We start from the raw sequence: 13,773 nt of genomic DNA, 5'->3' as shown, positions 1-13,773 counted from the left end.
TTGAATGAGTTAATGAACAAATGAATGAACCCCTGACCTACTAGCCCCCAGTGTTAGTTGTACCTGAATCCAACCCATAATCATGACCATCTTGATCACACCTCAGAATGAGTCTAGGAGGAAAATAAAAGCAAGGAAGGCAGGCTCTAAAGTTATTATGATCATGATCAAGATCATCATCACCATCATTGTTCTTAAGCATCTTTTCACCCTTACAACAACCTGAGGGAGCAGTTACTATTCTTACTGTTTCCATTTTACAAATGAGGGAATTGACTTTTAGCAAGTTTAAACAGTTTGCTGGAGTTTGTTCAGGCAAGTGGTGCAACTGAATTCACCAGAGCTGCCTCTAGAGATTGACTTTCAAGCTACTTCATGAAAGACAAAGGTCAAATTTTACAGTGGGAGAAAAAGTAAAATTGAAAAAAAGCACAGGTTTATGAGAATTGGCAGGCGGGCATTGTCTGGAGGCAACTGTTGCCTACTGGTTTTTTTGATCCAAAGCTCAGCATATTCTGTATGCCTCTCTGATATTCTACTTAGTTTTCAGTGTCAGAGTATGATTGAAATTTAGGGAAATTATAAATTGTGGGGGTCCATTAATAAACTAATATGCTTTGGATGGTAAGAATTCAGGGAGCCACTAAGACTTGATTTTTGTCATTAATACTAACCCATAAGTGTCAAGAGAGCAGGGTACAGGTACACCAAGCATTTATTGGTTTATTGACTTTTACTATAGTACTTAACACATGGCCAGTGTCCAAAAGAGACTTATTAATGAATGAAAGAATGACTTAGGCAAGGGAGAAGTGACAATAGAATGGAAAATATATGACTAGGTAGATAAATGAATGGAGCGAAGTAAGGAAAGTTAAGGATCATTTAGTTACTGGCAGACCAGACCATTGTACTTGACCCTTTATCAAATTTCATTTTGATAAAATCCACAAGATGTTATCACTACTTGTATTTTACACATATGAAGACAGGCTCAGAGAAGTTAGACATGTTTCTCAAAAACACACAACTATTCAAGAATAAGTCAGTGAGAGAGAGGTAGGCTGGCGATGATGGAAGGGAGATGACACATATTAAGTCATGGAATGGCTTCAGGTGACTGGCTAAATGATTTTTCACAATTTATTATTGACCTTGAAATGGTCATTGCTGATTTACAGGCCTGAATATAATCCAAATCTTAAGCATCATTAGATTTCTAGCTATTTGTTTAATGATATTTGCTTTTAATAATAGTGATTCATTCATTCTTATTATCAACATGGTTATTTTTTACTCCAAAGTGATTCTATAGAATACGGGAAAAAAGTCTTGTTTTAGGACATATTTTGAAATTGAGAAAAGCACTATTTTATTACAAGGATCAGTGCAAAAAGAGAAGTCTGAATTGAAATTTGTTGCTTTAAGTAATCCATTAAATTTCTCTAATATGGTAATTTGTCCAATCATGGCATTCAGGATTCCCATTGGCTCAGTGATGGCTCCCAGATCAATATTTTGTGGGCTCAGAAATAGTTCATCTTACCACACACTTACCTTTGTGAAACACTCCAGAGTCCCAGGGCATTCAACAATGTTAATGATGCCAAGAAGAAGAAGAAGTTTTCTAAATTGCCTTTGTTTAATGTGTTTGGGAACCAATTGCCTGTTTGGAGCAAAAGTAATTGTTATTCAACTGCAGAATTGTAAGTTTCTGTGAATATTTTATCATTCCACAATTCATAGAGCTTAATATGCTTCAATAACATCTACAAAGCCTAAAAGCTTATCTGAAACTCACTGTCAAACTTTATTTAATTCTGCAATTAATAGTAAAATTATAAGCAGAGTACCCCAAATATTTTGAAGGTCAACAAACACAAGCTAAGTGTTAGAACTGGGTTGTGAAAGTTATCCTGATTTTGCTATGACTTTTCAAGAACCATGTTTGTTTTATTCATCCTTATAATTCTAGTATCTAGAACAGTGCCTGCTACACAGTAAGTGTTCAGTAAATATACACTTACACTGAATGAATAAAAAATTGTTTGCCTTGTGAGAAAACCATATAAGATAGTCTGTTACAATGCTTATTATAAGATTAGTACAATCATATATGTAGACACCAGATATTACATTATTTTTATAACCTAGGTAAATCTTCTGTTACCATATACTAATGATATATTTGACCTATTGGTAAAAGTGCTTGCAATCACTGATTGACTTGAATATTTTCTTTTAACCTGATGAGTAATACCTTCTAATTTAATACCCATTAAAAAGGGTTCTTCACTTCCTTATGTCAAACTGAGTGTATATGATTCAAGGTAATTGCTTTCAATTTGCTCCTAAGTTTTGACTTTTGCTTTAGATCTTTGCTAGAACTATGTATTTCCATGTCAGTGTCTATATCTATATATCTATGTCATCTCTGTGTCTCCATACAAACTTAGTATTTCCTCGGTGGTTTTTGAGTTATATATCATATATGCAACACTTATTTATTTATTTATTTTTTTAAATGGGAGACTGATCCTCTTTGTTCTTTTTGTTTTTTTTTAAAGATTTATTTATTTGTTTATACAAGCACTGGGTACAGTCAGAAGCGCAGGAGGGTGAGAGAATTCACCAGAGCCAGAGCGGGGAGCAGAGCAGGCAGAAGGACCGAAGTACACTGCTGAGGGGAGCAGCGGGCGGCAGGAGAGGTCTGCGCGCCATATGGGACCCTCCTCTGGTGGCCGGGGAGCGGCCGGGGATCGAACCGGCGCCGCCGAGGCTGCGGGCAGCTTCGCAACCCAGCGCTCAACCGCTGCGCCACCAGGGGAAGCCCTGCAACACTTATTTTTACGCAGTCCTTTAAAACAGCAAAGCAGCAATGTGATCTAGTATTACCAAATGTTACACACACGCACATAGTATTAGAAGATGTTTAAAAGATTGTTTAAAAAGGAAAGTGGGTTTTTTTCACAGAATTTAAATTCATTTGCCATTCTGATTGGGCAGATATTTCCAGAAAATGCCATACATATTGAGAACAGGAACTGATCATCTTTGGGTAGTCAGATGCCAAGGTTTTCAGCTCTTTCTTGCTTTGCCTGTAGGAAGGAACAAGGGGTGTATTTCCCCTCGTACAAGGGGTAGTGGTGATAACTGCAGACTCAAACAGTCAGTCTGTCCTGGCAGACTGGATCTCCAGTGCCATCTTTGGTGCATGGATGGTAGGTTGCTTCCTGAACTAGAAAATGGTTCCTGGCCTCTCCCTTGACAGTGCACACTTCTAAATGGGATTTGAATTAAATGCTCTGTTCAAGGTTGATAGTCAGCAAGTGCATAAGTATGACAGCTGTGATTAATTATGCCACTTCCCATTTAAAGCTGTTTCTCTTCTGTCATTTAATTTCCCAATGACTATTATTCTGGATCAGCCATGAAAATTAGCTAGTGTCCATTATAGTCTCAGACCTATAAATGATATCTGGTATTGAGTTTAAAACTATTTTGTAAGTTCCACTTTCCCATTTTCTTAATTTGTGTTTCAGTACAATAGAAATTTATGTTTTTATTGCTATGTTGACATAATGCCTTCATTTAATATTTAGATGAATAGTTGCACTGAATGTTTCCCTCCCGACTGTCTGTTGGGTATTGTGTAGCCCTCATAGTGTGTGTGTGTAGGAGCTAGACATTTAACTGTACTTGGTTGGGGTAGAGGTTAAGGTCAGGTAAGAATAGATTGCACTTATTTTCAGGAAGAACTAAACCATCCTCCTAAGTCTGTTCAGACAGTGCTGTTTTCTTATTTCTCTTGAATTATTATCCCAATCATATTTCTGTCCTTTTCATTTCACATCAGCACTTTGCATGTCATGCGATTATACCATTTCATCACTTTGTTTCTCTGGCTAGAGTAAGAGGAGTTTGCACAGAGTATGCAAAACCTCAGAATTAACATGACACTAATTCCTCTTGGAGCGTGAATTTTGCTCCATAGTAAGTAATTGCAAAGACTATCTTTATATTATAACAGTCAGATGAGGGAGAAGAATATAAATTTTTCTAAGATCTCCAAAGGTAAAACACAGTATTTCTAAGAAATTACAGCAAATATGAGCCTATCAGAGATACCAGATCCCCTGGGCATGGCAGCATGCTTTACCTGTCATTGGGGATATTCTGGGGTCACAAATGAAATGCAAGTGACTTGGCATTATGGCCTGTGGGGTAACGAGAGGATGTCACACCAGAAAGGTTAGAGAAAGGTAGTGGAAACTCAAAAGTAACAGCGTACATTTTTTGATTGAAATATAATTGCCATATCACTTATTCAGAGTCCTGTAATGTTCCTATATTGCCTCTAAAACATAATTCTTTTAGTGTTCAGTTCTCTTTCTAATGCTGATCTTCACGCTAGTCCCATATTTCTGCCTTACTAAGCTATAATTTAACAGTCTCTTTGTAGTTAATCATGGTAAAGAGAATCATCACCTGAATTGATAGCATGGAACAAACACTAACTTCAAATTGCACAGATGCATCTTGAAACTTAAAATTTACTTAATTATATCGACATTATCTTTTTTAAAGATACAGCATTGGTTATAAGAATGTAGAGAAAGGGCATTAGAGACAGGGATTTTGAAGTCAAAAATTGCCTCAGTTATTTAGTGATTTTGTTGTTGGACATTTGCCCAACTGGCTTCTCCCAAAAATGACAATAAACTCCCTTACTGAACTTTTAGGAGAAGAAAAAGAGATTATGGATGTCAAGGATTGGACACAGAGGAGGCACTCTATATCTTCAGATTATCACCCCCCTCTAACCCTTACAGGTTGCTCATACAGAATCATGGGGCCCGTGCTTGAGCTTGGGGCCATTTCCTGGCAGATATTTCTTCATGTTCTGTGTGCCATTTTTTTTTTTTTATCATTATCCCAGGACTGGCTGTAAAATGTTTCATTTAACATTGTCAGTTGACTCAGCTCTTAGGTACTATAACTTTATTTTAGTAGCTTATAAACTTTTATTGTCGTAATTCACATTTGTGCCATTTTTCATCTGACATTTCTAGTCACTGATTGAAATCAGGGGCATCCTTGCAAAAAGAGACAAAGTGAAGACGTTAAGTCCAAAATGGGACTAATTAAACTTCTCCAGATCTTAACTTGGGAGGACAGGAAGGTTAACAACATGAGAAAAAAATGTGCCACATAAAGAGTCTATGGGGTCACAAAATGCTGTTTGTTAATGTTCACAGTGGACTGTGGTTAGATACAGTAATAGTGTAACCAGCTAGTTAGTGATGAGTGTAAGACTATTCTGGTTTTGTGAGGAAAATATTTGGCATGGTTCAGAATTACCCCAAATATTTCTTGCTCAGCTGCATTTATTCACTCATTTGAAAATCATGTGTTAGGAAAATTTCAAGTACTGGGCCTCCCTGGTGGTGCAGGGGTTAAAGTCTCAGTGCTATTGCCAGCCACTACAGCATGCGTTTGATCCCCAGCCAGGGAGCTGACCCACATGGCACAGCAGACTTCTCCTGTCTCGCCCGCTGTGCCCCTCAGCAATGTATTTCAGTGGATTGCCTGCTCTGTTCCCCACTCTGCCTCAGTGAATCCTCTCATGTTCCCCCTACCACCTTGCACCTCTGGCCTGCACCCTAGTTCTTGTATGCATAAAGAAATAAAAATAAATCTTAAAATCAAGAAAATTTCAAGTACCAGGAACTTGGCATTCCAAGTTACTTAAGAAAAGGAGCTCATAGATTTCTAGGGGAGACATATAAGCAGGTAATTACTCTGGGTCGTTAGAATTTATAGATTCTAAATAAAATGTTTCTTTTTATCTTAAATTATTATGGTCACTTCAGAGATAGGAGGACTGTGGAGCTATCTAGACAGGTTCCTGTCTTTTCAGACAGGGGCAAAGGCATGAAGAGGTACAGGGGCACTACTCAGTTGAACCCACAGCCTTTTCCTCTTACAATCATCTCACTACTCTGGCCTGTTGGATCTGTTGGAACCAATACTTCTATGATTTTCCTTAACATCTTCATTTAAAAATGTCTGGACAACTGTCTTTGAAATAGTTTACACAAAATACCTTCTAAAATACCTAGATAACATTTCAACCCAAATCTCAGGACTGATACTCAAACTAGTATGAGACTCATGGAGTTCAATACACTAAATTTTAGACTTTTGATTGAGAAACATGTATGGGGACCCACATAGGCTGTGCTACTATAAACAGAAAGTTACTAATCTGAAAGAGGAATATCCTTACTTCTTGCCCCATATTTTGCCCCATACTGTAGTCCCAAATTCCATGTGCTTCTTTATGTCTTGAGTCTCACAGGGCCCTAAGACAACCACATGTTTCCCTACTCCAGTCAGACATGCCACCCAAATAGAAGGAAATTCTAACCACCTTACTAATTCCCAAATTAACCAAACTGGTTGCATTCTACCCAGCCTTCAACCTAACAGGTTTCACTTCCCTACCAGCCTTCACCATTATTCAAACAGGCAGTCATGTCCTCTTGCACACTCATGCCCTAACCTCACCTCACTATTTTGTTACTACACAGCCTCCTCCCTGAATACCCTCCTTGGTCACTGTTTCCCAGACTGCAACTCCTATATGGCCCCAAAGGCATGTTCTCCTCACTTGGGCTGAGAATATATTACCACTAGTACCTGACTAACAGGCTGATGTTGGCTCACCTGTCCAATATTAGGTGCTATGCCTAGCCATCTTCTGCTACTTAGGGTGCAGTCACTTTTTCTTTCCTTTTCTCTCTCTCTCTCTCTCTCTCTCTCTCTCTTTCTCTCTCTCGTTATTCAGTCTCAAAAGAGGAGATTTGTTGAGAGGTAGTATTTACCAACAAAATTGTGGATTTCCTTAGCTTTGATAATTTTTCCACATTTTTGCTGAATTTTTCACTGAAAAGTGTCCCATTAAAGCCCATGCAAGAAGCAGATGCTGGTCTGAAGCAGGAACTTCACACCATTTTCTGATTCTCCAACACTTGATGATGGCGTGGTCTCAACATACATGCTCGGTCAGGTGCTTCCCAGAACTCACTCATAATGTTTTACTGCAGGGAACTACTCTTTCTGGATGCAGTGTTTGCTGACTGTGTCTTGCTCCTATTACTTCTTGCATCACAGACTGTGGAACTGCACTTCCTGATGTAGTTTAGAAGCAGAGGTACTTGGTGCTAGTTACTGGTTAGAGGGATATGTGGGAGCACTCTTTCTCCTCCCTAAAATAGTAATCATGTGTTAGAGTAACAGCAGCTACTACTAGTATTCTATCTAGAACTGATCAAGGTGGGGGCACCAAGGTGTGGTGGGGACATATTCTGATCACCTCCTATTCATCCCATTGTTGAGGAAGGGATCCTGCACCCTAAGTGCAACCAGTTTGGTTAATTCAGGAGCTAGTGAGGTGGTTAGAATTTCCTGCTTGTTGCTTGTAAAAGATAACTCTAAGATGAAATGACAAAGGTTAAGATGATGATAATGATGATGATAATAATAAAAAGAATGAGAAACTCCTAAGGCAAAGACAAAAATCAAATAGTAGAAAACACTAATTTCAGGGAAAGTTGACTTCAAAAGAATAGCCATGTGACATGACATTGAAAATCTTTTTATACTGAGGAAAAGCACAATCCTATTTAAAGATGAACATTCCTCAAGTAATGAAAACATAATGAAATCTATTGGAAATACAGGGATGTAAACAGGTAGACAAACAATTCTTGAGTGATGTTATCACACTTTGGTTGTTTTCTGATAGCTAAACTAGGCAAAAAAAGGAAAATGATATAAACAGAATAATGTGAATGAAAAGAGTTTGATGAAGGTCACAACATTGTTTAGTATGAAGAAAGAATATTGTAGTTTTGAGAAGATTAAATGTCATCAATAACAAAACAGATCTCTTAGAACTCAAAGACACTTCTCCTACATAACTAGTTGATCACAAAGGAAATGAAATCCAAACTTACAGAGTATTTAGAAAATAAGGAAAATGAGAAAATCACACACAAATTTAGGGCGACAGTAATTCTACTCAGATACACAATTAAAGGCACACTTTTCATTTTTAAAGTAAGAATGAGGGGCCTCCCTGGTGGTGCAAGGGGTTAAGACACAACCTATGAAGCTGTTGGCAGCCACTGCAGCACGAGTTTGAACCCCTGCCCGGGAGCTATCCACATGGCACAGCAGACCTCTCCGGTCTCTCCCGCTGCACCCCTCAGTAGTGCATTTCAGTTGATCTGCCTGTTCTGTTCCCCACTCTGTCTCTAGTGAATTCTCTCAAACTCCACACCTCTGGCCTATACCCCAGTTCTTGTATGCATAAATAAATAAATCTTAAAAAAAAAGTAAAGTAAGAATGAAAATAAATGAATTAAACATTTAATGAAAAAAATAGAAAACAAGACAAATTTAAGGAAAGTAAGGGGAAGGTGGTAATGATGAGAGCAGAAAATTGATAGGTTAAAGTATGTTAGATTTAGTGGTTCTAAGATATTGCAGGAAAATGTAACCACCAAAAAAAATGCCTGACAAATCCTATCTGAACACAATGAAAAAGCATCAGAGGAGATAACAATATTTAGTTATAATTATACTAATGTCAAAAATTCGTGGAAATGATTTTTTAGGAAAACATTTATTTCCAAAATTGAAACAAAAAATAATGAATATCTTAATGGCAAGAAACTGGGAGAAAAGTTACAAAGAAAATTCTTCAAAGGAGACATTAGGCTCTAATGCACCTTTTAATTTTTATGAAATAAATGAATCTTTCCTCTGAATGTCTCCACAGCATAGTAAAATGATCAAGTATTGATGCTACCAACTATTGTTTATACTGTGTATGTAAAGATGATTTAATATTGAAAAAAATCCATTAATTAAATCTACCATAATGGCAGATGCAGTAAGAAAAATCAAAAGGTTATTTTAAGAGCTACTTAAGAAGCATTCAATAACATTTAATTTGATTTAAATTTTAGAAAACAAAAATAGAAATTTTCGTAGGATAAGGAATATCCTTTAAAATTGTCTTTATAAACTCAAAAAAATTGTTAATAAAAATAAAATATATTCATATTAAGATCAGGCAAAATAATATATAATTGTCATCTCCACTGATATTACTCTGGAAATTCCGAGTACTGATAAAGATGCACAGCTTAGGAGTTAGTATTGGAAATAAAGATAAAAATCATATTTACTTTAATATTAGGTAATTTTGCTATAGCCTTAAAAGAATCAACTAAAGTGCTTTCATAAATTTGAAAGGAAAGCTTAAAAAATGGGATGCAAGATGGAGACATAAACATCAATAATCAGTGATTATCTCAGTAACTTATAATGAGGGGAAATGATTCAATTTGTAATAGCAAAAAGAACAGGAACATAAAATGCCTACAGTAAACCCAACAAGACATGTTCAGGATATATGTGAAGAAAAGAAAATCTACTACAACTGAATTTTTAAAACATTAAATAAGTCAAAATAAAATTGCGTATTTCAATAGAACACTAAATATAAAATTTTAATTTTTAAAAAAGTTAAGTTTTACATATTTTTTTAAATAAAAAGGGGATTTGAGAAAACTGATAAAATGATTGTAATTTTATCTGGAAGCATAAATAATAGGAATTATGATTTTTATATTGTAGATTTAAGAGTAACCATAAGTAAAAATATGATTAATAATACTTGATATGTAATCATATCATAAAGTTGTAACAATTACAGGGAGGTAACTGAGGTTCCAGCTCAAGATGCTCATGTAGAAAGAACCTGAACCTACCTATTAAAATCCATGGACATAACAGATATATAACTACAAAGGAAAAAATTGCATGGACAAGGACCTGAGAGCTAGATAAATAGAGTTTCTACAACAAAGGATATGAGACAAATTAGGAGGAGGACCAGAAATATAAGTGCACTTTCACCAAGGAAGAAATGCTACAACAGGTGAGGCAATTTTGTCAGTAGAGACTGTGAAGGTATGGGACTTTTTCCTTGGGGAGTGGAGGGAGTGTTGTACCCTGCATCCAGCCACCCCAGCCTCTGGATCTGGCTGAGTGGAGGTGAGTCCCCAGAGTCTCGGCTAGTGGGAAGTAAGTTCAGGAGGATCCAAGAGATACAGGGAGTGGAGAACCTACTCTTAAAGGGATCAGATGCAAATTCATTTGCTGAGGGGCTGAGTGCAGTAACACTTGCCCCCAAATTGTACAAATTATAGCTGAAAGAATTCCATTCACCACTCTTACAGCATTGGACAGAGAGGTAGGAAATTGTAGGTATAATCTCCAGATTAGAAATACTGGTAGATGCCATCTTGACAACCTCTTGCAACCGTCCTCATTCCCGTAGTGGAAGAGGCCATATTAGTGTCTTCCTCTCAGCCTACTAGAGCCCTCGGGTAAGCCGGGCAGAGAACTGCACTCACTGCTGCTCTCAGATCTTCAGTCACCAGAGAGACACACTATGGCTCTGTACCTGACAAGTGCATCATAACTCTACACAGGGCCACCGGCCACTGCACACAGAACCTTTAGCTACCAGCAGCTGCACACTGGCCCACAGACCATCCCATGTCTGGCCTCTAGCTGTTGGAAACTGGGCCGCAAGTGCATTGTGCCATAAGCTGAGAAGACTGATGGCTCTGCCTACACACTGAACAGTGGCAGGATGCTAAAGTTAGGCTATGCCCACAATCCTACCTACTGATGGCACCACATACCTTTACCAGCCATCATGCCATGATTGAACTTGTAGGTAGGTGTGGCCCGTGCAGCCCATACAGTGATGGCACCTTCAGTACCTAGCTTGGATGGCCAGTGGGTACTGGTCTTAAACTCCATGGGATGTGATCTGCACAAGATTTATCCTTCAAGATTATACAGAAGAGGTAGTATAGTTGCTTAATACATAGAGGCAAACACAAAGAATCAGCCAAAGGGGTTTCAGAAAAACATGTCCCAAGCAGAAGTGTGGAACAAAACCTTAGAAAAAGATCTTAGAGAAACGGAGATAAGCAAACTACTTGATAGAGAACTTGAAGTAATAGTTATAAATATGCTTACAAACTTGGGAGAAGAATGGGCAAACTAGACAATTTAAGAAAGTATTAAACAGAATTCTTCAATACAATAATAGAAATGAAAAATACAACAGAGGCACTCAAAAGACAACTGAATGAAACAAAGAAAAAATAAGTGCACTAGAAGGCAAAACAGAGAATCAAAATGACAAAATAATTTTAAAGTGAAGTCCTTAAGATTCCTTAATAAAATATCTTAAGAGGCATCATCAAGAGGAATAACATTCACCTTATAGGGGTCCCAGTAGGAGAACAGAGAAAGGACCAGGAAAATTATTTGAAGAAATAATGGTTGAAATCTCCCTTAGTGTGGAGACAGAAACAAACATCAGGCACAGAGAGTCCAAATATATGGAACCCAAAGAGACCCACATCAAGACACACCATAATTAAAATGACACAAGAAAATACTTGTTCCACTTAAAAAAAAATGGTGAAGTCTTGCCTTTTGGGATAATGTAAATCAATCTTGACGGGATTAAACTAAGTGAAATAGATCAGATAAAGAAAAATGCTGTATGATTTCACTGATATTTGGAAGATAGAAACAAACAAGCAATGTGAAACCAAAATAAATCTTAGACTCTGATAGCAGAATGGTAGTTACTAGAGCAGGAGGGAGATGGGCAGAGGGTAAAAGAGGTATTAGGTGTCAGTTGTCTAGTGGTGGAAGTGGAATTTTGGTGTTGATCATAATGTAGTATATATAGATGCCAAAATTTAAAGCTGTGCACCTGAAACATTATGTCATGAAACAGTTACTCAACTGAAAAACAGATATCTGAAAGGAACAAGACAGTTGAACTGTTGACTCAGGACTGAAACGTCCTAAGATCACCTAAGAAGTAAGTACATAACTGATTAGTGTTTCCTTGTATCCTATGATTGTGGAATATTTATGGTTTAACTCTTCACAACATGTATCAAATCATATTGTGAAACTTGGTTATTTGAAGCAAATAAATTTTTACTTAACACAAAAATAAAGTCGACGTGGATGAGAAAATTATATTAAATCTATTGAACTACTAAAATTCCATAGATAAATTCAGATTTTCCACAATGACAAGAACTGATAGGTGTGATCACATATACCAGCAAACATGGAACAAGGCAAACTCATCTACAAAATTAAATGTTGAGTTAAAACTGGAAAGATATTAGTAATAAATATGACTAAATAATAATATCCTTAATGTGCAAAAAAACACATAGACCAAAAGATAAATGGACAAAAATATGATTAAGCATTTCATGAATGAGAAAAGATAAGTGTTCATAACATTAAAGATTTCAATTTCCCGTTATACAAATTACAGATTAAAGTAGAATTGAATATAATTTCTACCAATCATATTGACAATGTTTTAAATATTATTATCCTCAGGATTGAAATTATATAGTGACACAAATATTATCCTACTGCAGTGGTAGCACAGTGGATTAGAAAGCAATTTTCCTTTACTTCTCAATGTCCTTTAAAATATTTACCCCAGTGAAGGAGCAATCGATTTCCAGAACTCTGAGGAGATATAAAGATTATACAAAATGCTTATTTTAGTAATATTTATAGCATTGGAAAATTGGAAAGAATCTTAACTATTTTTTAAGATAGGAAAGGCAGGTTAAACTAAGGTATATACTCACATTATGAAATATTTCACTTAATTGTTAAAAGTATGGATCCTTTTTTTTTTGAGAATATCAGAAGACATGGAAATATGTTTCAAATATTATTTTAGGGAATAATAAAAAGTGCACACTTGATACAATTTTTTAATTGACCATTCAGCAGGATTTATTCAGACCCTAATTTTGGGTAAAATCTGTACATATGTAAATTTAATATCTACACACACATGCATACACATAGAAAAATATTGGGAAAGATTATACAAGTATATATTGATTTTTTGGTTTTGCCCCTCTTTTGTAGTTAGCCTTTATTTAATCATATATTGCTATTATAACAGAAAAATATTTTCAAATGACTTCATTAAACATTTTTATAAAAAGTTGACTTCTGAAAACCACTCTGATTTATTATATAGTAGGAGAAAGGGGTGACTTTCCATCACCATCTATTCTTCAGCAATTGAAGTACTGTAGCTTGAAAGCTATATGCTATTTATAAAGCTGTCCTCAGATATTATTTTGGAAATCATGATATCCCAATTCTGAACACTACGATTCACTCATTTCAATGAGATGTCATTGTATTCCCTACTGAAATCCTAAATTTACCAAATATCTCAAGTACACACAGCATTATTTTAAGTGCTACAGCATATTGCTTTTGACTCAAGGCAGATTTCTGCTGTCTCTCTTCCAAGAAGATGCAATATTTCTCCTTTTTCACTAATTACTGCTTTGTTTTAAAAGTAGTAGAACTTTGCAAATCTTAAAATGTGCCTTTTGAAGTCTCTTCAAATGATAATTGGGCTCAGTGATTAATTATTTTTCTCAGACTTCCTTAGGTTCTTAAAAAGTTATTTTGTAATGCTGATGATTTAGCAAAGATCCAAAATTGTTGAGAAAAAACTGAAATGGATTTCCTAATTTATTTTAAGCATATCTATCACTTCACTATGTACTTTTTGTTTGGGAGCAAAAAATATGCAATTAA

General features: G+C 36.2%; 1 protein-coding gene and 1 long non-coding RNA gene across 4 annotated transcripts in view; one reads left to right on the top strand and one right to left on the bottom strand.

The window, feature by feature from the left end:
- The window catches only part of SLC15A5 (solute carrier family 15 member 5), a 72,610-nt gene that overhangs the window by 3,510 nt on the left and 55,327 nt on the right, over positions 1-13,773 (bottom strand). Inside the window, exon 8 of the mRNA XM_037514285.1 lies at positions 1,558-1,666. Coding sequence (XP_037370182.1) covers positions 1,558-1,666 — 109 coding nt within the window. The remainder of the gene's footprint in view (positions 1-1,557; positions 1,667-13,773) is intronic.
- The window catches only part of LOC119247668 (uncharacterized), a 224,305-nt gene that overhangs the window by 155,378 nt on the left and 55,154 nt on the right, over positions 1-13,773 (top strand). The gene's annotated exons all lie outside the window — the stretch shown is intronic.

Source organism: Talpa occidentalis, unplaced genomic scaffold (assembly GCF_014898055.3).
Source record: "Talpa occidentalis isolate TD23 unplaced genomic scaffold, MPIMG_talOcc4v2.1 talOcc4.16, whole genome shotgun sequence".
In the NCBI taxonomy this organism is placed as follows: domain Eukaryota; kingdom Metazoa; phylum Chordata; class Mammalia; order Eulipotyphla; family Talpidae; genus Talpa; species Talpa occidentalis.
This window is presented reverse-complemented; position numbering and strand designations above follow the sequence as displayed.